We start from the raw sequence: 24,710 nt of genomic DNA on the forward strand, positions 1-24,710 counted from the left end.
ACAGAATCAAACATTCTGTGAAAACAGTTACATCTTACAGTTTGACATTAATCCAACTTGGATAAAATAGTATCTGGAATGGTTCTACTGATTTCTGCAACTCACTGATTAAAAAAACCTACTCAAGCAGTAAGCAGAAAACAATTATTAATATTTAACCCTTATCTCAAAATATCTTTTTGAAGTTATTTAACAAAAATAAACAATCTGTACTTAAAATAAATGATGTGAAATTACAACAGCCCTTCACTTATGAAACCTGCAACAAAAAAAGCTTTTCATTGGACTGTGAGCCTGGTTACAAACCTGTAAATAAAGACTAGCGACAAAGTCTATGACACTGCCAGCATCCCAAGGAGGGGATCTGCTGAGCTAGACTCAATTTTATCATAGAAACCTGCACCACAGTAACTCAGAGACAAAAAAAATTAAATCACCCTGGTTCTTCAGAAAAGACAATACTTTGGTTACTATAGTGAAAAGCAAATATATAATAAACAATTCGTACAAAATATGGGCTGACAAATAAATGGTATTTTCAGGGTAAACATATTAGAGATTTGGATTTTACCCTTCTGAAAATAAGTATTGCTACAGAAAGAAAGGGAACTGTGAAGTTCAACAAAACTCTAGAAGTAGAGCAAGTATTTACTTTCAGAAAAAAAATTAACATCATTCTAAAGCAGTTGTGGCTGTCCAAATCTGTGACTCTGGAAAGAAAACTGCTTCCTTCTGACATGCGAAGCAACCAAGAATTAACTAATACTTCTCTCTCTTACATGAACTTTAACTTGAGTTTTCCTATTTCCATTGATCCACATCAACAGTCAGAACAGCAAGGGGGGCTGGGAGGAGTTTGATTAGCCAAGCAGTGAATGTTCTCAATAAAGCTTTATTATGAATTGCTTATTTTGTTTCCTGAATGTAAGTGGTAGAAAGAAAGAATGAATTATAATACAGCGATTCCAAACTAACTTTTTTTGAGTAGCAGCAACCAAAATACATCATTCTGCTTTTCAGAACAAGCCATTTGAATGGAAAGCTGATCACATTAATGTTGTGCTTCAGAACAGCCCAGGGAGACAAAGCAAATTAACACTTTGGCCTCTTTTGAATATCAGTTTATCTGGGCCCTAGGAAGAAAGCAGAAGTTGTTAATAATTAATATGATTTTATTAGTAAAGGCCAGATCTAATCTCCCAATGTTAGATTTTGAGATAAAGGCATTCATGGTGGCAGAGGTATGGGAAGGTACCAAAAATAGTTGAGCGTCTCTAACTACATGCTAGAAGCTTCTTGTTTTGTTTTACGTAACAACCACATAACACAAAATTTTGACAATTTGGCATATTTTGAACTTTTTTACTTCACTCATTTTTAGGACCAAATGGCTGACAGTGTCTGAAAGTGACATTAAATGACATGCAGCTATGAGTCTAGCAGGAATAGGAGATATGATTCTCAAAGTGAAAATCTGAAGAATCTTCTCTTTTTAAATAGAGGTTAAAAAATTACTATCATACTGCATTAATGGAATTTTTATTCAACACACAGCTCTTCTATTTGATGTGGAAGCAGAAAAACATACCCCCCTTCAAGAAAAAAAAAAAAAACAACAGACAAACCAAACAACACACTACTTGTCTACTGCTTCAGAATTGATGAACATGCTCCCATTTCTCCTAGACTTTGTAAAAGAAAACAAAAAAGTTACCAGCAGGAGCCATTAGAAGAGTGCCTTATCAGGAAATGCCAGCCCGACCACACCACTTGCTATTTCAGTTCTTCCAGCAATGTCTTATTTGTGTGCAATGAATAATCAGATGCTAGATATCATTAGAGTATGGCACAGTGAATAAACACTACCCACAGGCTGGGGTGGAACAGCTGCACACAGGCCCAGTCGAACTTTGCATGTGTTTAAACTACACGTTCTTGAAAGCATAATGCTTTGCCTGGATTCCGCATATCAACCTTACTGCTAGAAAAGTTGCGAACAACAGCAAAAAAAAAAAATCATCAGTATAACAAAAATGCTGTAACACAGGCTTCAAAGAGCAAAGAGCTTCCACACTCCTCTTTATTTCAACAGAGATGATTAGTTAAGGTGCTTTCAGATTCTGCACTGCAGACAGGCAGAGGCTGCCGGTTAAAAAGCTCTGAACAGTCTTTACCGGGTATCTGAGAGCAGTTCCTAAGGCAAAACCCCTGAACTGCTAGTTTCTGTAGCGGGGCATCTGCGGAGCAGGGGCTCCCTCTAAGGGGGCTGAGGAGGAGACTGTCATAAGCTGTCCAGCATGCATTCTCTCATTCACCCGCAGTTCACAGCCGTCCTGCAGCATCCTTATAGCTATCCTTGCAATGTTTTTAGAGTCATCAAGTCCACTGTGAGGTCTCCCATCGTAATTCATGCCCAGCTTTTCCAGCATGATTGTCAGCTTGGTCTGATTCCTGGGAACCTGATGGAGAAAGTGAACCACATTCAAGAATTAGGTTCTGTACCAAGTCTTTTTAATGTAACACAGCGCAGTAGAAACATACGCAGATTTTAAATCTACTTAAGTCACATACTACTTTCATGTTGCCTTTTGTCAGATCACTAACAATTTAACTTCAAAGCTCTTGGTGAGACAGACACTCTCATTTTTACAGAGGAGTCATAGTCAACAGGAGCTTGTCTAGACTCAGGATAATGTCAAGAGCCTCTCACTGCTACCAGCGTCAGCTCAAGATGTGCCAGCGCTTGTGACGGTGGAAGCCATGGCCTAGCTAGGTTTAACAAGCCTTATAAAAAAGGAATTACCACCCAAAGCGGCATTGCAGAGGGAATCAGATTTTGGTTTTCCTTTTAAGGAAGAACCAGATTCCTGATTCTCACTGACATCAAGCTTCTGAATGTCTCCAAACACCCCAGGAACATATCAGCAATACCTGCAGCGGTCCATGTTTACATGGATGACCAACAGCATGAACAGACAAGGAAGCTTAACTGATTTACCCATGCAAAGTGCTACACCAGCACAAGCCCCGAGTCCTCTCTTGATTAACTACTAAATATACATTTGTTCTTTGGGAAGGCCAAAGAAAAACAAAAGGGTAACTTTAAAGGAAAACTTTGGTTTGCTCTCGTGGTGGTGGTGGTGGTTGGGGGAACATGGGACATGATAAGTTCCAGGACAGGGCACCATACTACTGGATTTAATAGCTAGACAAAACGGTGACCACACAGTTGCCAAAACCTGGCAATATGCCACTCCAACAATAACACCCACAAACTAGGCAGGGGAGACATACTGCAGGTTGTGGGATATTCCACAGGAAAGTTACAACACATTCCTTGTCATTAGCTTTATCTATTACTTAACAACAGATTCAACAGGAGCACAGGATAGCTTAACAGGAGCACTGAACAACTGCAAATGCTACAACTGTTTGCATTTATTAAAACCAACAAAAATATCACAAAAAGGAAAAAGAAACTGATTCCTTGTAAGTTAGAATCTTCATTGCCTTTGTTAAAAAAAAGCAGTCACTGGTCAAAAGAGAAGGAAAAAGTAGGTATGTCTAGGGTAAAGCTGAGAGGACTGACAAAACTGTTCTGTGTTCTAGTGTGTTTCCAACAGAAACGGTCATGCAGAGAAGGCACAATAACAGAGGGAGAAATGGACTAACCCTGTAATATTTGCCCAGCGCGAGGCAAAGCTCTTCTCTTATTAAATGTTAACCTCTTTTTTCTTTTTTTTTTTTCCCCTTTTTCTTTTTTCTAGAGGTTACCTTTAGTATGAAAAAGCCCCTCAAGAGAAGATCGTCAGCTAGGCTGAAATCACATTCAAACAAATTGCTTAGTGTAGACTGACTAGGAACTTGCTAGAATCTTCAGTAACCCATTTTATGGTAATCTGACAGTGAAAGAAAGCAGCAATAAGGTCCAGCACTGCAGTTGGTATTACTTTTCTCTTGACAATTTGATTCCACTGTAGATATGCAGTAATCTTTTTCTGTCCCTGTTAACGCTATCAAAAGTGGAGAGATCTGAGGGTAGCGGTGCAAATTAGTTTTGTAGTGCATTACATGAAAACAGGAAAAAATAATTGAAAAATCAATACAGAGTCTTTTCAGCTGAACTACTTCAAGACACACTTCATCTAAGAGCAGCAGTATGGCACTTTTAGACAATCCTTCATGGAGCATCTCCTGATGCTTACAAACAAGATGAAAATCAAAATACAGGAGATTATATGATCTTCAATTAGTAAAGTGAGATCTGGGCACAAAGCACATTTGAAAATCAGGCCCCAGGCAACTAGTTTAAGTAGTATAATTTTATACTACACAAGTAAAGACGACAAGCAGAACAGGACATTCTAGACTTTTAAACCAAATTTTCCCGCAAGAGGAACAACAATCTGTACAAACCTTATAGAAGTTCCCATATGATTTGCGAATATTGATCCACTTTTTGGCAAAAGAAGGGTATTTGATACGGCTAATACGGCACTGGATGTTCAAAAATTTACTCATATCCCAAGATCTTAAAAGGCAAAAGAGAAAAGAGAAAAACATCAGCAATATATCATTCAGATGTCCTGCACCCTACATATTGCACAGCTGTAGCACAAACAGCTGTCTTTTCATTGGTGGTCAGTAGAAGTAAAACAGTTTAGGAAAAGCTCTTTTGCTATAATCATACTAAAGAATTTTTTAATATAAATGTTAATCATGGGGAAAAATAATGATATGAGCATGATTTTCACTAGGATGGTTTCAGGTCCAGGTTAGTTAAAACAAAAAATAGCACATCAACTTCTCCACCTACCACTTCTACTCCAAAAACTGCCAATAAACTAGACGCTTACACAGCCCTTGAGGAAGCAAGTGACACCTTAAATTTTCCTGATTACTTGAGTATGCATGCATCTCTCTACTTAACGTAGGTTATTGAAACAAGACTGCACTTAGTTTTAGGAGAACCAGACCTTTCCTATGGAAAGAAGATGAAACCATAACCTTATGCACTTCTAGCGTGCCGTCCTGAAGGGAACTACCCCAACAAGTTTGTAGGCTTCAAGCTAAAATAAAGCCTTTTATCCCCTCTCTTGCAGCTGTCTACACAATCTCACCTATATGAGGGAGATTTCACTGCACCTATTTTCCTTGCAGAATTTCACTGAGGGGATTCCCCTGGAGGGGAATTCCGGACACATTCTAGGCCGAGTAATATAACCAGTCTTGCACTAGTTTTGCTTTAGCATTTTCTTCTTTAATTCACTGTTACTTCCAAAGATAGAAACCTAATCATAGGTAAAAAAAAAAATTAGTCAAATAGCAGTATTTACCACAGTTCCTTAAATTAATTAAAAGTCAGAGTGACATTATTTTAACTCCTTATTTTTAATGTGTACACAGATCCACACTGTACACCACGATACGGGTTCTTTACCAGAAAAGGCCTGTGATTTATAGTCATTATCCAAATCTTCAAGAATTTTGAGAAAAAAGTCTCATGGCCAAAAAAATATTCCCACTCGCTAAGCTGGATTAGTTAAAAAAGCTTGTTATGAATCCATTAATCTCCTATGATACAGTATTTTTCAAACCACTCAGACTAGAATATTTATCTGTGTTTTACTTGACAGAAGTGTTAGGAAGTCATACTAAGATCCCCCATGCTCCTTTTCCATAAACTCCAGTTTTGTTTTGACGTTCATCTCTCTCTGGTTCAACAGTCATTGTAACAGAGCGGCACAGGACCACCTTTTTAATCCAGCACAGCAAAAGACTTACTCCAGGCCAACAACAGGCACAGCAACATGAAAACGCATCATTCACCTCAACAAGGCTAATGTTAAAAACTCTCTGTCCTACTTAAATCCCTCATTTCAAGAGAGGGAGGAACACACAGAACAGAAGAGTCATGTTTCACAGCTAAAAAGCAAGCATCACCCACAGACAAATTCCCTGGCCAGTGCTATAAAAGATAAGGCTCAAACAGTATCTTTCATCATATAACTTATCTAAGATCACAAGGACAATGTTGCATCACAGATATATCTAGATCTCAAGATCTGTTCACTTTGCAGTCATTAGGGGACTTGATTTTCCACCCAGCCTTTGGGAGAGCGCAAGTTCAGGCATTAGTTCAAGAAAGTCAATCCCTCACGCACAAAGCTGGCCAGAGGTGGGACCCAGGAGAGCCACAGTCCTCTAAGTCAAAGCAGAGAGCTTTCTGTGCAAGCCATTTCTTTTTGTTCGATAAACAGCATAACCCATTATTGCTTTCTGGCAAAATACGCAGGATGTATTAACAGCAACACTAACACACAGGATACAACACAACCACCACACATCTCTGAAACCACAGATTCAGGAGAGCATGGGAGTTACTCAGAACCGAAATCGTGCAACGTTATTTTCAGGTATTATGTGCTACGTGAAAGCTAGATGTAAGCAGAGAATTACAACAAAGGATAAAAAGTCCACTCAACATCATTCAGTTGCATAAAGCAAGCTAGGAAAGAAACAGTGCCATCTAATGGATTTAAGCTTCATTTTGAATTGTTTAGTTCAGCTTTTCTGATTTTCCCAAAAGCTAAAATTATAATAAAATGGCAGTATCATGATCCACCTTTAACAATACTCTCACAAAGATTAAACACTGTTTTGCAGTTTTAGATTGTGCTGAAGGTTGCATAAGGACATACCCATCTGTCAACATGGAATAGCTATACTTTGTTCCCAGTTCTCGCTGTCTCATCCACTCTATGACATTCTGCAGAACTTGAGGAAATGTATCAGCTTTATCAACAATGTCCTAAGAGAACCAAAAAAACAAGTGAGGAACATTTTTTTCAGAAAAAAACCAGCACGAAGTGTAAGAATTATATAGGTGTATAGATACTCACTAAATCACTCTCTAAGTGTCACAAAAATCTTTAAAAACAGATTACACATTAAAATAAGCAGGCAATTGGATTCAGATTTTTCTGAACTGAAAAAAGGCACCACAAAAGCACCACTAAAAGAGCCAATCTCCAAACAACACCTATAAAGGTAACAAGGTTAGTCAGCTGTTGAACATGGATTAAAACCTTGGAGCTTGTTTCCCAGGCTCCTCCTCAAATTACTTGATCACAAGGCATTTACCATCGTAAGACTGTAAACCCTTCAGAATAAAAATCTTAGAGGAACTGATGCAATTCAAAAGGTGCTTTCCTCTGCTAAAGGTTAAGTTTCTATGCATGGATTACAAAGTGAATGCTTATCCCTACAGCTCCTTACAAACACCTAAATGACCAATTTAATGAAATAAATTCTGTGGTAATTGGGAGAGAGGGATTAAGGGAGAGAGGGATTAAGAGAATAAGCCTTACAGAAAAATTACCATGAAAGATTACTAGTATGAAAACATCAACACCACATCTCTTCTTTTTCACATTTTTTCCTGAAGAAACAAAAGTGCAAATTACCTGGGTGATTCCTGTCAGGCTGATGCAGAAGTTTGAAAGCTTGGGATTAATTTCTGGCTTCACATATTGCTGAAAGGTATCCTCCTGTAATAAGAGAATCAAATGCTCAGCAGCAGCACATCATGTAGCAACTGCTTTGACTTGCCCATAGCTGAAAGGCAATAGCGGCTACTTGCCCTGCTTGAGGCAAATAGGAGTGTGTGCCTCCCCAGTCAATCTGAGCATCTTGACTGGCCATGATAAGATTCCCAATGGGATGGATGGCTTTCCAACCAGAACACTCCTTCCTCTCAGCCAGCAGGCACCAAAGAGCAAGGATGTGGATGTAAGAGCAGAGAAGGACAGACTGCAATAAAGGGGAGGATTTGGGAAGTGGAGAGCACAAGTAAGGAAAAAAGTGAGAGGCATAAGCAAAGCCTGACGTTTTTTAGGTGGTACGTCTAAAGGCTGTAATTCAAGGAAGGCAACAGGCCACACATCTCAGAGGCTGCACGTAAGTCATACACCTCTGGATGCCAGTCAGAGATAAACAAAATGATCTCACTCTGGGAAACCGAGCAGTACAAGAGTGAAGACTATATGTAAGTTTCACAAAAAAAAGCAAGCCCCAAATCCCTGCTGCTATACAAAACCTTTTGGATAGAGGAAAAAAACCATGCTGTTTCCTACTACTCTAAAGGTAATGAAACAATCTTGGTAATCTGCACAATCCTCTCTCTGCAGTTAGTCATACATGCAGCTATGCTCTTACGTAGCATCACAGTGATTACTAGAAATCCTCCTCCTCTTAGAAGGTATTGAGAAATGAACCATCAGTCAGAGGAGCACGCACTTCCTCCATTTCACTGAGTCACTCGGTTTCAGTTAGACAGCAAGTAGTTTTTCCCCAGAAGAAACCTGTACTTGAGGCTGCCCAATGCCTACTAAGTATGTTTAAAGTCAGGTTACACAGTGGCCAATCTGTTGGGTGCACTGTGGAAATAGTCTAGCCTGCCAAGAAGCAGAGTTCACTCAACCCCATGTTCTAGACCTCTCCATTAGTCTCTTCTAGATTGCCTCACACAGGACCACAGAATTTGCTAATTTTTGTTTATGATGAATCCCTTGAGTCCTAGAAATAGCTTGGCGGATCTTAAAGCAGGGAAAGAAGCAGGGCGGGGAGGGGGAGTATGACTGAGAAACTGAAAGTCACTCATTTCAGTAGAGGGAGTCAACGGCAGGTGCATGATCTATTCCAGATGCTTTAAGAACAGAAAGAAAGTTTTGTATGTAAGAGGCACAGAGGATAGGTCTTTACTAAAAAAAAAAAACCAACTATTTTTAATGTTCAACATCTACCTAAAAACTAATCTAGACTTTCTGAATCAAAGAAGTCACGTTGAAGAACAGCATACTGACACTAATTAGATCACTTACTATTTCCAGGGTACGCGTGTTTAGTAAGACAATAGGAAACTCAATTATTTCATGTACGAATTCAGGTGGGTTTCCTTCTTCACATGTTGCTTCAAAGTCAACAACACAGATGTAGTCATAGTAGCTGTCTCCATTAATGGGTTCCTTCTGCATCAGCTTCTGTTTCTTATAATAGTTTTTCAGTCGCTTTTTCAGCACATCTTTCACTCCTCTAAAGAGATAAGGAAAGTGACAGTGATCACGCTCATTTAATTATTTCACCATTGTAGAACTGAAGCTATCTGAAAATTCATCATTTATTAATCTCATTTTGAACACCAGCACTTATGAAGTCTGTATTCAACTTTATCATACAGTTCACGCTCCATTATCTGGGATAATGCAGAGGCTGCGATACCCCCCCGACAACTAAAACATTTAGATAGTATCAGTATTTGGGGACAGACTGGGAAGCACAGCACAGAGACACTCTGCAGTCACCTCCAGGTCAGCAAGACTCAGTAGCCGAAGCCTTTGCAAAGCTCAAGTCTTTGTGGATTGCTCCTAGGTGACCTCTGGCCCTGGAAGCAGTACTGCCTCACCTGTATTTCCCTGTGCCTTCTGCCTGAGGTGCTTCTGCATCAGTGGCACAGATAATGCAGAATCTGGCTAAAATGCCCACATTTTAAATTTGTCTCAATTTAAATTTAAAATGGAGCTTGAGTAACTCAAAGTATTCAAAATTTCAGTTGTCAGAAAATCTTCCTGGTCAAGATCCTGCTTTTCAGGAGGTTTGTGGCTAACACATAAATTCAGAGTGGCAAATGATTAAAGTTATTTACTGCATCTTTTTAATACAAACATAATATGCAAGTGCAGGTGCTAGAACTGCCACGTACCAAAACAGAGCTGAACAAACATGGATAATTTACTCTTCGAAGGAAATTATTTTTAAAATTACACATTGCAAATGAAATCACAGAAGCTGTAACAGTTACTGGTAGCAAGTGGTATTATCAGAAAAGCAGCCCAAAAGATCCACAAGGAAAAACTGGAATCAGACTATGAAACCTGCATTTGAGAACATCAGCCTCTTCTGCAAACACAGATAACTTTTTCCACTCTTTTATTAATCTAGTTTAATTCAACGACCAGTTCATTCACAGTTGAAACAGTATGGGAGCTGATGGAGGGGAAAATTACTTTTTCTTCACCAAATCTATAAAAGAAATTGAAAGAGGAGATGATCTGCTAACAAAATAACCCCAAGGGAAAGGATGGTGTGTGGCAATCTACTCAATTCACTACCTTAGATGTGATGCACTATTTACTCACATGCAAGACATATTCTGACCAACTTAATTGAATATATTGACACAAAAAGTCTAGCTTAGCTAAAAGAAAAGTTTAAAACTTTCTCCATTTACAACTGAATAAAAAAACCACAAATAGAAAATTAATAACCTAGGAGGAAATCACAACACATAATTTACTATTTGAATGTTGCTTTTTATTTTTAAATTAGAATAACTGCTGAATAGCTGTACAAATCTAACCTGTTTTACTAAAAGTTTTATCAGGTAATGGTAATTTTTTTTCCTCTTGAGCAGCCAAATGCATTTAACCAAAGGAGTAAGTAAAAAAAACCATGCAGCCAGAACATCTACAGACAGCCGGGATCAAAGTGGCAGGATGCACTTCCCACTCACACCATTTTATTTTTTTTTCTTTTTATTCTTTTCAAACAAATTTCTGTTCCTCTTTTTTTTCTCTCTGAAGATACTCGCCCCTACAGTTCCTGCCGTCTCTAGAAAACTAGACTTCTCCTTTCAGACTTCATCTCACCTTTCAAATTCCTTCTTCCTCCAGAGCAGTAGCTCCTCACTTTGCTAACTCACCACCACTAGTTCCTCATAACTGTTGCCAACAGAAACAATATGCTTTCTTCTTCCCAGGTGACCTTCTTCTCAACATCTCACATTTGCCTGGCCACAGCACTATCAAAGGTTCTTGCAGGTCATTTCTGATTGAGAAGGAACCACTCCCTCACATACCTAGCCTTCTCCTCCTCCTCCTCAATGAGCACAAGTCGGTTTATAGAATAACGTGAAAGGTGAATATACTATCTCATCTGTTCAGATTAGCAAACTCTACATCTAAAGATACTTGTCCTCTGCATTGATTAAATTCTGAGCCCTGTCACCACAGAGGTTCTAGCCAGTATCAGATCTGTACTGGGTACAGTAAATAAAAACATGTATGTTCTGAAGCAAGTTTCTATACTGAAGGTCTGCCACACCACTTGAGAACCCCTGCAGTTCTTCAGACCTATCTTTCCCCCTTGAGCAAAAACATGTTGAGAAGGAACCTAGTTACATATTCTTTCATTTCTTTGTGTTGCCAGTTGAAACAGCGCACGTTTCTGCTAACGCATTGAACAGTATCACATGCACTAATCCTACAACAAAAGCTGCATCAAGACTGCACATAAAACAACTGGCGTTTAGTGGCACATCTGCTTTTCACTTTGTGGCGTTTTTAAACTTTAAAATAATGATCCCTTGTGGCTCTACTGGGCTCAAGTCAAAAGGTTTACAAATCAGCCTAACCTGGTTTCAAGCTTGAACTCTGCAAGTTTACTTCTGAGTTCATCTCTGGTCATTCTGTTGATATAACCATTGGTTATAGCAATTTCTTTGTAAACCGGATCACTGAAGTCATTCGAACTGGCAGTTGAGTTTTTCCCATTAGTCTCTCGATCACTGATCTTACAATGCTGCCTACCCTAGAAGAAAGAGAAATTTGAAGGTCATTTAAGGAGGTCAAAACAAGAAACTAAAGCATTAAAATTTACACATCGTTTTGACACTAAAATGCAGTAAGATATCACACATTTCACTCATGATCGAACTGAGCAAACTAGCTTACAGACGGATAAGAAAATCAATACTGACCCCTGCTCTGAAACACCATTTTACTTCTCACTTCCATAAAAAAAAAATCGACAGAATAAAGGGATACTAACACACGTGTCTGAAGTCATGCCAAAGAGTTGTTCTTGGAGACAAAAACCTGAGTGCACGTCCCACTTTCAACAGAGAAAGTTCGTTCTCCCGTACAAGCCGGCAAAACCCTGGCTGGCAGTTAAGAGATTTCTCTCCGTACTCTACGGAGTCTATACTGACTGAGACACTCGGACACGCAGATGCCCGGTACTGTGCAAAACAAACAAAACAATAAATTAAGAGGAAAAACGAAAGGCGCTTTGACTCCAAACCGCTACTCGCAGCCACAGCGGGGCGAGCGCACGGCGGGGCCGGCCTCCCCCAGGCCCGCTGCCGCCACCACAGCCGCCGGGGCCTCGTCGGGCGCAGAGGAAAGGGCCCGCGGCACCGGAGACACCCACTCGGTAACGCTACACTCGGCCCGCCCGGGCAGGCCGCGCTGAGCCCCGCCGCACCGGCCTGGCCCCGGGAACCACCGAGGGCCGGGGAAGGACGGGAGGGGGAAGCCCGGCCCGCGGCGGGACCACGGCGGGGGCGCTGCTACGCGGCCTCTGCACATGCGCAGGGGGCAGCGGCGGGCCGGGGCGGCTGGCGCATGCCCGGCGCGGCCAGCACCGCCCGCCCGGGCCCGTCGGGGCCGCCCGGTGCCTCTCGCCGCCCCAGCGCACTCACCGGCGGGCAGGCGGCGGGGGCGAGCGGCGCCGGCGCATCGTTGGGGACAACCTGCGGGCGGTTCTCCTTCTGCTCCTCCATGGCGGCGGCGGGGACGGCGGCCCGTCGGGGGGGCGGGGAGAGCGCGGGGCCCGCCCCTAAGCGGTGGGGCGGCCTCGCTGCCGCCTCCCGCCTCCTGCCGCCGGGCCGCCGCGGGCACTGTGCTCCGTGAGACCCGACCGGTTGCTCGAGCCCGGCTCTCCCCTTCCGCATACCGGGGTAAAAAATTGTCGTGGGTATGTGCCACGCGTGCCCGGCCTGCCTCGCCCCCCGCCTCTCCCGGCGGGCTCAAAGGCAGCCCTGGGTCCCGCCAGCCCTAGGCCGCGCTCCTCTGCGGCAGCATCTCTGCCTTGGTGCCCCTGCCATCGGCCCTCCAGAGCTTTTGCTGCGTAGCCTCCTGGTTTTGGGTCACAGCAGCTTTCTGGAAGCTCTGGCCATATTATGGGAAAAACGCACGGGACAGACACCCTACTTATGCTTGCATGTTCCTCTCCTGACTTTGCACAGGGCAACCTAAAGATGGATCTGGGACACCCACAGGGTGTGGGTGGCCAGGTCCCAGCCACCACAGCGGTTCGGCTGGCCCCCATCCCCTCCCTGCCCAGGGAAGTTCCCTCGTGCTCCTCTTCATATCCCTTAATCCGCAGCCAACAAGTGGGATGGGGTGGATGGCACGAGACACAAGAGCCCTTTGGGTCTTCTTAGCCAGGAGGTGAAGGGAGGAGGCCTCTGTGTCCATCACGGGTCACTTCATTTTCTGCTGGTGCTTCCCACAGCCCTGGAGCATGGTCCAGACAAACCCTTGGAGATTTCCCTTCTGTCGCTCAGTGATGGATGCCAATGCATACATTGCATCCACCTAACTGATGCAAGCATCCCCACACCTCTGCATCTGCCAGCCCCTAAATAGCCTGACATCTCCTCACCTGCCCTGTTGTGGCTGGGGCCCAGCCACCTGCACGTAGCCTTGCCTCCTGTCTCACTCCAGCACGCCAGCATCTTGTTGCAGATACTGCCATCCCTTCCCCTAGACCTGCTGCGCAGCATCGCTTTGTTCGTTGGGGTTGCCACGGAGGTCCATCTGGCTTCATCTCCATATGAGGGTGCAGTGGAAGTGGAGTCACACACAGCTGCTTAGGGCTGTATGGGAGGGGATTCGCTCTCTACTTTTACTTCACCCTCGTGGCATTCCTGCTAACACCCATGTTGGCAAGCAGAGGGCCATCTGTCTTGTGGCTCTCATCCCTGAACAACGTGGCACTCGAGCAGGGTTTGCAGGGAACCAAACTTTACAAGAAAGCAACCACCACCGTACCAATGAGAACCACTGAGCTGGCCTCAAAAACCCACAGAACACCCTAAATGCCGTAGGGAAAAACCTGTTCCCCAGAAATCACCTGCCTTGCTGGAGTAAGCAATGGTTCACAGATGTTAATCTAAATAAGGGGCTCCATGCTCAGATTCATTCAATGTCAAATGTCTCTATGATTTTGTGAGTCATCTGTTAAGAGTGCTCCTAAAAGCTCTGGCTCCTGGACTCAGAAACCCCCAGATCTGCAATCAGGCTCAGACCCTTCCAGAGGCAAGGCTCAAGGAGGCACTGGAAGAAGAAAAACAAATCAAACAGCCAGGCTTCTCCTTGAGATTGAGATCACTTTTATTTTCAGTTGTTTTGGCGAGGATGTGTGGGCGAGTGTGGGTCTGGTGCGTGTACGTCTGGGCATGCATGTGTGTGTGCGCGCAGAGTCCTGCCCAGTGATGTAGATTATATGAATACCTGCAATTACAGTCCATGAACTGAGCCATGAAGCGCGTGATGAGTGCTACACTGAGGCCTGCTTGCTTGCCTCTTCTTGTGCTTACTGCAGTGCAGCATCTCCACCTCCCCGCACTGCCGTTCCAAGGATGCCAGCCCAAGATCCCATCCAAAGGGCACGGGAGGAGCTGAGCTCCAGGATCTGGCTCTGCAGGAGTGAGCCGGTGGGTCTCCACCTCACTTAGTGAGCTCCTAAATACCATGTGCAGTTCCCTTTAGCACAACCATATCTGTCTCCTCACTATGAGGAGCCCCTACTGCTCGGAAAATTTTAACCACCTCAGAGGTACAAAGGGGAAGGGAACAGGGACCCCATGTAAACTCTGATGTGACAGCACAGCCAAGAGCATCTTGGCTTCCTGGGAAAGCAGCACCCAAATGCACTATTGAGCTTTCACAGCCACCGTGGAACTGTAGCATGGGGGATGCTGCAAGGGAAATGACCCATGCTTCTGCAGACCCCAGTCTCTTCCATCTGATTTCAGAGACCACAAGGCAGGTTAAATCCAAATCTGGTCTCTGCTTCTGTTTAAAGTTGAATCCCCCAAGCTCAGAGCAGAGACGGAATGCAGAAAGAACAGCATTGCCATGAAAGGGGACTAGTCACATGCATCTCGGCCTTGTGGCAGTTGGAAACAATCTTATTTCTGTGACCTTTTTGCCTTTAGCACAGTTAAAGCAGAGGTGTCACATCACCCAAGACCCTCTGCAGTTGCCAGAGGCCTCCAAGTACCCCTCCAAGCCCTAAGATGAGCTAAATGTGCAGCATCACCCTTTGGGCTCCCTCCCACTCTACCTCAACAGGTTTGTGTGCTGCTTAGGGACACGCAATTTCTCACGTGTTACACAGACCCAGCAGAAGGCAAAGCTGCTATCCTGGGAGTTTCACTTGGACGGATGCAGGTTTGAATCCCAGGATTGCTTCAGAGCATAACACAAGGTACTCCAGGACATGTTCCAGGTGCTGAAAGTCCTGCAGTGCAAAGCAACCTGCCAGCTCTGCTACAAACCTGTCTGCACCAGTTTCAGTAGGAAACCAACTGGTCAACAAACAAGGGGTCTGCAAACCAGTAAGCAAAACCAGCGCAGTCCTCTCGAGTGAAGTAGGCATCTAGTACCAGGAGATCCTCCTCCTGTTCCAAAGGGGTTAAATTCACCGTCAGCTCCGTGGGGAGACAATTGATGCCCCAGTCCTTTCTGCCCTCTTCATACTCTTTCAGTAAAGGCTGCACGGTGCTCTGCAGAGGCCTTAGTCACTTCTAACAGTTCAGTAACTCTCCAAGCAGGGACAAGAACAGGAATATAATACATGCTCTGAACTTGGGTATCTCTGCTCTTAGGGCACTGCCTTCAAGCACTCCTTCCTTGTGGCCTGTCCTATGAAAAATGACAGATCCTTCAAAAACATGGGGCCCTCATCCCTGGGGCTCAGGGACATTAAGTAGGGTCTAACAGGCAGGAGCTCAGTAAAGGGACACTGTGTGCAGAGGATTCCAGGATGCATCCTTAAAAGAGAGCGACAGCAAAATCAAAAGAACTATCAGCCACTTGACTTGGTTCTCCTGCACAGATCTCCCACCTGGCAGTTGCAAAGGGGAGACATTTTTGAACTGCATAGAAAATTAAATGGCTTTTGCATATCAAAAAAATACAAATGAAAACACAGTTACACCAGTTACTAAACAGTGGGCGGATGAGTGATCACCATTTCATATTAAATAGACCCAACTAGACTGATCTCCATACTGCCACACTCCCGGCATTACGGCTTCAGTGCACACAGCAGACTGAGTGCCTGCAAAGGCCAGGTAATGCCGTGCTCCCGCTGAGGTGGCAAGCCCCAGCAGGAGGGCTGCAGTCCCAAGGAGCAGGCTGTAAGACGTCTGCTCTGTCCTCTCGCTCCTTCAATGCTCACGCATCCCAGACCAGATGGGCACACTGGGAAACAGGCCTCCGGCTGGAAAAGGATTCCAGTTTGTGGTTTCTTTACAACGTGGTTTCCACGCAACGTCACAGCAACAAATCGCTAGTTTCTTCCTATGGAGAACGGAAAGAGAGAGGTGAGTAGCAGCAAAGAGAGGAGAAGAAGGCTGCTCAGCACGGGAGGTGACAGTAGGGAATGCCTTAACCTAAGTTCTGACTATACCAGGGCCCTTCATGTCTCATGGGCAGCAAGACTCGGGACAAGGGAGTTGTCTAGCACTATTCCTGAGACCATTCAAAGATGTCACCTCCCTTCCGCTCCCTCCAGCCACCACAGGCAATTTCTAGTCCCCCATTTATCTACAGCAATACAGAAGCACAATCAGTTAATGCTTCTCACCAACATAAGAAAGGTTCAAATGCCCACTGCCAGAGGTGGTGGGTCAACACGTGAAATCTGAGCCCAAGCTCTCTCCCCAGCTGGAATGATTCCCCGAAGAGATGCAAAGCTAACTGAGCTGCCAGCTTTTATTTGGCAGCTTTCCTTCCTGAAGTGAGGCACAACGGCTTGATTTCTTCCACCTGACCCCTGCAATCTCCCACTAGAATGGTTCTGCCCTGCATTTCCCAGTATTAAGTTCCTGCAAAAGGGGCTATTTGCAGCCCTGCGCACAAGGCTGGTATTTGAAGGACTAGAAGCCAGGGGAATGTCACCTGTGCAACAGCAGCAGGTCCCAGCAGGATGCACGTCACTGTCCTGCACTGTTTGCAGGCCTGGCCAGCCCGCGTCCTGGTGAGGACTGCCTGCTGACCAGTGTCACCCATCCCAGATCTGGGGGAAAGAGCCTCTGCCCCATGCCTGCCATCACAGTCCCAAGGGTGAAGAGCTGTACACTAACGCAAGCTTTTTAAGTCCCTCATCTCTCAGACCTCCACCAGCACCTCATGAAGGGATCCTGGCTCTGGAAATGCTTGCCTCCTATTTGACTTACACTAAATCAAATATCTGCATGGAGCAGGACTCATACAGTCCAGTTATCAGGGCTCAGCTGTAGGGCACAAACTGACAGCAACATCTTACAAGTCCTCAAAACCACCTCATCAGGAGAGAAACCAGCACTGTGGTGCCAGTGCTCCGCCTGCCCTTTCCCACATCTGGCCCAGGGGAGAATGGCTGCCCACAAAGCACGGCTGCCAGGGCCAGCCCAAGGGGATCAGGGCCAGTTTGTACAACACAGCCACACATTGCTTCACTAGATCTCTGCACAAAGATGCCTGGGTGGCTTTGCTAGGAGGAGGACCCAGATCTAGGTTTCTCCTGCTCTACTGGCCACAATGCATGGAGAGTAATAACACAATGGCAACTCCAGAGCATCTGGACGTGTCAGACCATGAGCTGTTGGGGGCTGGTGATAAGGAAGAAAGCGCAGATGCCGGGGGCACACTGACTGCCCTTCTTCCATCCCTGCATGATTACAACACATCCTTACCGCTTCATGGCATAGTGTATCTGAATGCACAAGGCAGGGAACACTTCCCAGTCTGCTTCTCCTCCCGCTCTGCCGACCTGCTGTGTGGGACACAGCCAACTGTTTTGCACTGGAGCAATTTTAAAGGCTTCACAGCATCAACCCCCTCCCCGACAAAGCCTTGGCCAACTGCCACAAAACTCACTTGTCCAGGAACAAATCCAGGGAATCCCGCTACAGCTCATTTCAAGAGACTTTCCTTCAAGCAGGTCTGAATTAAATGGTACCAAGAACATTTTTACATTCATCATGAGATCCAAATGGGTTTTCAACACACGATCAATGGGTCCACAGAAACCTATCCCCAGTGCTTCCCCTCTGGCCAGCGGCCCTGCCATCTGCAGCAATCATTTTGCTTCATGCCTCGTTGTTGTCCCCGACCTCCAGGTGACTGCATCCGCTCCAGCCACAAGGCCCCCACCTGGGAGCTGCCCTTGCCCCACAGCGTTTCAGAGTCCAAAGTCCCATCGATCCCCGTCAGCATGCAACTCCACAACTGGACAGATGGGAGCACTGCAGAGCATCAGCCATGTTCTGCCTGGTGAAAAACCTTTGGCACCAGCACTGACGATTTATCTGGAAGAGGAAAGGATAAAGAAAAAGTAATGTAGCGTGAGCAGCAGGGTTCATAGTGCTTGTGATGAATAACCTAAGACACACAATTTTCTCTTGGCTTCTAAATAGGGAGGGTGAGGTCTTTAAAAGTAACACTGGCCTTTTTCAGAACACAAGTTTCCTGACAGCAGAGTGACTGTGAAACTGGGATGTAGTTGTTAGACACTATGGAAGGCAGACTGGAGGACAGGAGGACAAGTGCACAGGCATGACCTGACAGCACAGTACAACAAAAATTGCAACCTCAGGTTAGAAATGTGCTGTGCCAAGTATACAGACAGGAGGACCAAATGAATAGACAGACTGCCCTGCTCAATATCAGGGTGACTACTTTGTTTTGGGCCCCAGGTGGGCACTTCACCTTCACACACAGCTCAAAAGTCACCCATCACCGAAGCTATTCTCCGGCAGGATGAGCGTCTTTTGGGGTGGAAGGGTAATGAACAGAGAGAAAACATCAAAGCTACTTTCAGATACTGAAGTGGAAGTAACAGGCATCCACATGCATCACGGCAGCAGCCACCAGCAAGACACTCGGCTTGATCCTCTAAGCTCCCTGTCGAATTCTCTTGTGCCACTACAAGGAGAGCAGGCCATGGCTGCATTTCTGTTCTGCAAGAAAACCTATGCGTCAAAAAGCCAAGGCACTGCTCCTTTTTGTGAGTGTTGTTCCACATTTGTTCCCACCACAACACAGGTCTGTTTTCCAAGCACATCCCCACTCTGTGGAGTGAAGGACATGTAGGCTACACAGGAGGGCAGGGTTTCTGTCTGGAGGGACCTCACCAAGTTGGAGGAAAGGGCCAACTACAGTGCTGTGAAATTCAACAAGGACAGGTGCATAGCCTTACACTCCGAACACGACAAACCCATGCACCATCATAGCCTAGGGACCAGCTGGCTTGGGTTCTGGTGGAGAACACATTCAAGGCAAGCCAGCAATGCATCTTTGTGGCAATGAAAGCCAACCTAAGGGAGACTCAGATGGGACAGAAGGAAAAAATGTTCTGCCCCAGGAGAACAGTGTAACTCTAGAGTCCAGAGAGGTGGTGGCACCTCCATTCTTGGCAGCCATCAACCCTTGCCTATACAAAGTCCCAAGCAACCTGACCCAGCTGTGAGGGCGGCCCTGCTTGGAGCACGGCAGAGACCTCCTGAGGTCCCATCCTACCTAAACCTGACCATGATTGTATTATCTCCTGATCCGTCCTGCCTGCTATGCTTTTCTTGCATCTGCCGCAACACAGCTCAGGAAACACCTCAACCGTATTTACTGTATTTCTTATCTTTTGAGTGGGCTGTCTATATTCACAAATAATTAGAACTGTCCCCAGGCTGTGGGGCTGCTACCTTCCAGAAAAACTGCTTAATGAGGGCATGTTTTACATAGGCTTTCTGGTTTCTACTGACAGGGGAATGGGGGTCTGCTTTCAGGTCTCACTTGGAACAAGGGCTGATCACAGTAGGAGTGGGGGGGTAAACCAAGGCAACATTAACTCGCTCGCTGCCGTTCTTGGGACAGATGATCTCCGTCAGTCCCTCGGGTCTCGGCTGACTCAGCAGTTCTCCTGTGAATAAGGGAAAAGAAGGAAAACATTTAATCATCGGCAAGGCAGTTTTTGCAATTTTTGCTTTTAGTATGCTCTTCCCCTCCCTCTCCCCAAGTAAATGTCCATGACCGATGCAAGTGAGCACTGTAAGAGGGCCTACTGGTCCTGCAACCCAAGCAGGTCTCATCCGCGTAACCATGGTGAATGTCCTGATGATTACAGCTTGGAGACATGCTGCTCCACACAAACGTAACATCTGCCATCTTTCCTGTCTCTGCTTTGAATCACTGCACACAGACTTGAGAGCTCCTTAGGGATTCACAGCATCTAGATGGAGCCTAATGAGATGGAGGTTTTAGGCGTAGGTGTTTTAATTAGGCTTTGGGGGCAGATGGGATCCAGAAGTTTACCTTCAGTCTCCATGAAAGGGAAGAAGCTGACCTGTAGCATCAGCAGGATAATTGGTAGATAGATAGATAAAGCTACAGATACAAGCCTTATTTTTCACATCTGCATACTACAGCCATCCACACACTACAGCCTTCCACACCCACAAAGCAGCTGTCAGTTCAAGCAGAAGGATGCTACAAGAACCCTGCCAAGACTACCTTCTTTGGCATGAACCAGAAAGATGGTTTGAAAGCAGTGCCACAGACATGATTTTTGCATCACTTCAGTATTTCTCCTCTGAGAAATTCTAGGGAGAACCTCGAACCACCACAGACAAGTGTGCTTGACCTTTTCTGAACCCGTGTTACCTCCTGTTCTGTCCCTGAGCAACCCTGCCCATTGCAGCTGTCCAGCCCATGCTCCAGTACTGTGATTTCTGAGCTGGAGAGACCCTGCTGTTCTGTGATGGCTGGCCAACCACAGGGTGTCTCTTTCAGCTGCCAGAACAATATTTAGAAACAGGTAAAAACACTTGAGAGTATTCCCTAACACCCCTCTCCCTGGGTACACTTGCCACTGCTGCCCTGGGACTGTTGCTGTGTCCTGTCAGGGCTCTGGGCCACACTGTACTCTGCTGAGCATGCAGATCCCAGCTCCCAGCCGTCAGCTCTTCCCTAACGGAGGCAATACCAGCTCTGCGAGCCAGTAGCAGCGGGGTGCTCTCCACCACATGGTATCCTTCTGCTAAATGAGTTGCATCATCTCCACTGTTCAAGTGCCAAGTTGGCAGCTCCCCACTGCTGGCACCCTTGCAGCATGTAGTCTAGGGCAAGACGCAGGTCAGCACAATGAGAGGGGAGAGGCAGGTGCCGAGATGTGCCCAGCTCTGAGGAACACTTCCCCAACAGCTCGCTCAGAACAGCTCAAGTTTCCTCCTGGCTCCACTCCACACATGACTGGCCCCAGCAGGGCAGATTCCCCGGTCACGGACATGCCATCTCCTCAGCGTAGTCCAGCCACAGCTTAGACACCCAATAGCACCAGAAGCACCTCTTGACACCAGTCTGGCAGGTAGGATCTGCCCTCAAAGGCAATATGCGATGGCAGCATCCATGCCCAGCAAGGGCTCAATTCTTCTGCTGAGCGTGCCCACATCAGTGCCGAACAGCCCTACCCGAGGCAGAGGCACCAGGCCACAACTGGCTTCTGCCAGCTAGATCAGTGACTTCCTTCAGAGAGGCAGGCCAGCTGTGAGCAGGCTGCAGTCACAGGTCCACACCAAACTCTCTGTACCCATCAATCAAGCAGCCACTGTGAGCTGTCCCCACTTCCACTAAAACACTCAAGACAGATAGATGGTCCTTGGACTCCCCTATTTTGAAATGCACTTGCAATAAATTCCTCCGCTGTTAAAAAAAGAACACCAGAAAAATGTTTCCCTGTGTCTAGCTGCGATTGACAGTGACAAGCACCCCAGGAAAACCAGAAAAGAAATCACGCTTCGAAGTACTGCCCAGCCTGTGCAGCAATGACACAACAGTCAGCCCCATCATGCTTGAAGCCCCCCAAATGCCACTTCCCTCCTCTCCTCCTCACACTGTTTCTCTTCTCACTTTCATGAAAAAGCAGATCTAAACCCCTTTGTTTTTTTCCAAAGCAAGAACACATCATTTGATATCATGACAGCAGAGGGGAGGGCTTGGCAAGGAAGATGCACATGCAGAGTTCCTCTTCAGACACACCCCTCCTCTGGGGCCAGTAATTCCAGTTTGCCCCCATGGTCTGCAATCTGAATTCACATTTGGTTTGAATATCTACCCTCATCTCACACCCACACTCAAACCTGAAGTGGCAGAGCAGCTTTTAAGCCATGCAGACACGTCTCCCAAAACAGAAGAATCGTGATGGTATTTGCAATTCAAAGTTAAATCTGCAAGGCAGCGTCCTCAATTACGTGAGCTGTCACACATTGAAAGCAGTGTTGCATCCCTCAAGCACGTACGCCACAGGGCTCTGCGTCCCAGTGATTTCCAGGTTTCCAACCCCAGGTTGACTTCCAAACTGCAGTATTGCTAACAGTACTGAAAACACTGGCTCTGAAAGATGAGTCATAAAATCAGCGCACCATTATGCACTTTAAAGACAGGGCTAATATCCATTAGATCTTAAACGAGAGGACTGCAGTAAGACTAGTCTGTCTGCTTGAGCCTTCATTCCCATTTCCATCTCCCCACTTCAGGAATCCTTAAATGGAGATTTCTCAAGCAGAGGAGATTGCTGCAGGTTAAAATAGATGCTTGATTTGCAAGCAAAACCCTTCCTGCAGCTCTTCAGTCAACCCTCCTCTTCTTTGTGGCTTTACCTTTCCCTCTAGGTTGCCTCCGGGATAAAGCTTACCTCACTCTGTCGCCAGCCCTATCCATACCTTCTCCAGCCCCACTGCCATTTCCTGCTGACATACGTGCTGCTCCCCAGAAGAAAGACTTTTCTCACAGTTACTCCATGAGATACACCACGTACCAGCTGGACAGAAGGTCACCTGTGCATCCTTCCTATTCCTCCCCCCTCCAAGTTAAGGGATGTCCACCACAGCATTCTCGTCCCCTTGTCTTTGCAAACTGCTCATCTTTGTTGCACAAGCTCATCACAGTGCCAAACCACGCATAACTATCTAAATCATGCTTCATATCACTGTTCAATAAAAGCCAGTGCAAATCACATTGCAATATTCAATCTTCAGAGCTGTAACAAACTAGCATTGAGACACTGCTTGGATGCAGCTCTCCAGGCCCAGAATCTCTTGGAGGTTTCAGAAACTTTGCATTTCTATTCAGAAATGGTTCAAACTGCAGGAGATTAGAAATAAAAGTCTTCAGGGCTGTGGCAGGGTGGGAAAGACGAGATCAAATGAAGTATTGCACTGATACAAAAGAAAAAGCTAAGTGCCTGGCATGCGGTGGTGTTTGCTTGGTTTAACTGTAAGTTTAAATGTAGCTGGAGCAGCCCATATCTGCAGCACTTGTTCTGTCCCTATTTACAGACAAGCCAGTCTGTATTTTGATTGCACATTCCTTCATGAGCATGTCACAAATTTTACTGGAAACCTCAGTTCTGCCTGCCTCCTCTGAAAGGTTGCCCTGCAATAGCACACACACAAACCACAAAGCTTATCCTAGTCTTGACATGGCCTTAGTTTTGTTAACTTCCACAGAAGTCACTAAGGTTTTAACCAAATCTCCAACTACTTTGTCTTAATGCTAAAGACTAAACAGTTGAGTTTTTGAAGAACAATCCCATCTTCGAGGAGACAAATCTGCATCACTGAGATTATTCAGCTGATTTGGGAGCATGAGTCCTATTGGCAAAGGCACTTCAATGCTGGGTACTGGCTGACCAAAGCCTGATTTTTAGATGCATCTAAGTCCCAGTTCAGGTGATAGCAGAGAGGTACCCACCAAGCCTGGTTAAAAGCACCTGCAAACAGACAGCAGATGCTTTAGAAGATGCTTCTTTGCTGCCTCTCCATTTATAATGGCACAAATGGTGCAGAGGAGTTGCATTTGTCCCACAGCCACCCTCCTGGTGTTTTGACACAGAAGCAGGTCTCCACAACTGGGTAAAATGTGCTGTGCAGCAAGCTAAGGCTGAGACACAAACTGAGACCATGAAAACTACCACGGTTGGTTCTGGCTGCAGCATAGGCTGGTTTGTAAACTGCCCCAGGCAGATGGGCCAACGGAGTCACGCTGCCCGCACCATTTAAAAGAAACCTGCTACACATGGGCGGTCACAGGCAAAGGTAGGAACAAACCTGCAGCCATGCCCAAAGCTCTACCAGAAGGTCCTGTTTCCCCTCAGCATTAGCCATCTCACCCGAAGCAGGTATTTCTATGTCAGCAAGATGTTCTTCGCTGCCGCTGTTTTATCCCAGAACAGACACAGGCATGGCCAACTTCGAGCCACTTGCACTGGGTTCCTGGGCCAGGTCAATGCCTGCAGCCTGCGAGGATAACCGCATGTGCCAGACAGAGCTCAACTGTGTATCGCCACTCAGTGCACAAGGAAGACATTTCTACCACCATATATGCCCAGGAACACAGAAAAGCATCGGTGTACAACTTGGTCAAGTACAGAGTTAGGCACGTTATTTCTTCCATCCTTGATTTACCGTGATTTGGGGAGGGATGCTTCCCTCAGAGCGCACGCCAGCGATCAGACCCATGCGTGCTGCAAAGCACACTTCACTGGCCTTTAGGAAATACCCGTGAAATGCCAGATACCCATGACAAATCAGAGAGTTAGGAGGGAGG

The 24,710-nt window shown here is 45.7% G+C and overlaps 2 protein-coding genes across 9 annotated transcripts in view; both read right to left on the reverse strand.

Moving 5' to 3' along the window:
- Positions 1 to 873: 873 nt before the first annotated feature.
- On the reverse strand, positions 874 to 12,658 carry ERI1 (exoribonuclease 1). 6 transcript variants are annotated; one of them, XM_054825105.1, is made up of 8 exons: positions 12,539 to 12,643; positions 11,887 to 12,076; positions 11,471 to 11,646; positions 8,883 to 9,093; positions 7,467 to 7,550; positions 6,702 to 6,811; positions 4,417 to 4,531; positions 874 to 2,459 (listed from the first exon to the last, which is right to left on the reverse strand). In XM_054825105.1, the coding sequence occupies exons 2-8, from the start codon at positions 11,902 to 11,904 to the stop codon at positions 2,217 to 2,219; spliced, it is 957 nt and encodes a 318-aa protein (XP_054681080.1). In that variant the 5' UTR covers positions 11,905 to 12,076; positions 12,539 to 12,643; the 3' UTR covers positions 874 to 2,216. The 6 variants fall into 6 exon arrangements, with proteins under 6 accessions (XP_054681080.1, XP_054681076.1, XP_054681077.1 ...); XM_054825101.1 differs by lacking the exon at positions 11,887 to 12,076 and having other exon boundaries at positions 12,539 to 12,658; XM_054825102.1 differs by lacking the exon at positions 11,887 to 12,076 and having other exon boundaries at positions 11,471 to 11,641.
- Positions 12,659 to 16,089: 3,431 nt separating this feature from the next.
- Positions 16,090 to 24,710, reverse strand: part of MFHAS1 (multifunctional ROCO family signaling regulator 1) — a 33,057-nt gene continuing 24,436 nt past the window's right edge. Inside the window, exons 2-5 of one of the 3 annotated variants that reach the window (XM_054824761.1) lie at positions 19,902 to 20,028; positions 17,991 to 18,421; positions 17,807 to 17,886; positions 16,090 to 16,430 (exon numbers count right to left, since the gene is read on the reverse strand). In XM_054824761.1, coding sequence (XP_054680736.1) covers positions 18,418 to 18,421; positions 19,902 to 20,028 — 131 coding nt within the window. In that variant the 3' untranslated portion in view covers positions 16,090 to 16,430; positions 17,807 to 17,886; positions 17,991 to 18,417. Of the gene's footprint in view, positions 16,431 to 17,806; positions 18,422 to 19,901; positions 20,029 to 24,710 lie in introns of all 3 variants that reach the window. The other 2 variants (XM_054824759.1, XM_054824760.1) reach the window with 2 other exon arrangements.

This window comes from Grus americana, chromosome 4 (genome assembly GCF_028858705.1).
Source record: "Grus americana isolate bGruAme1 chromosome 4, bGruAme1.mat, whole genome shotgun sequence".
In the NCBI taxonomy this organism is placed as follows: domain Eukaryota; kingdom Metazoa; phylum Chordata; class Aves; order Gruiformes; family Gruidae; genus Grus; species Grus americana.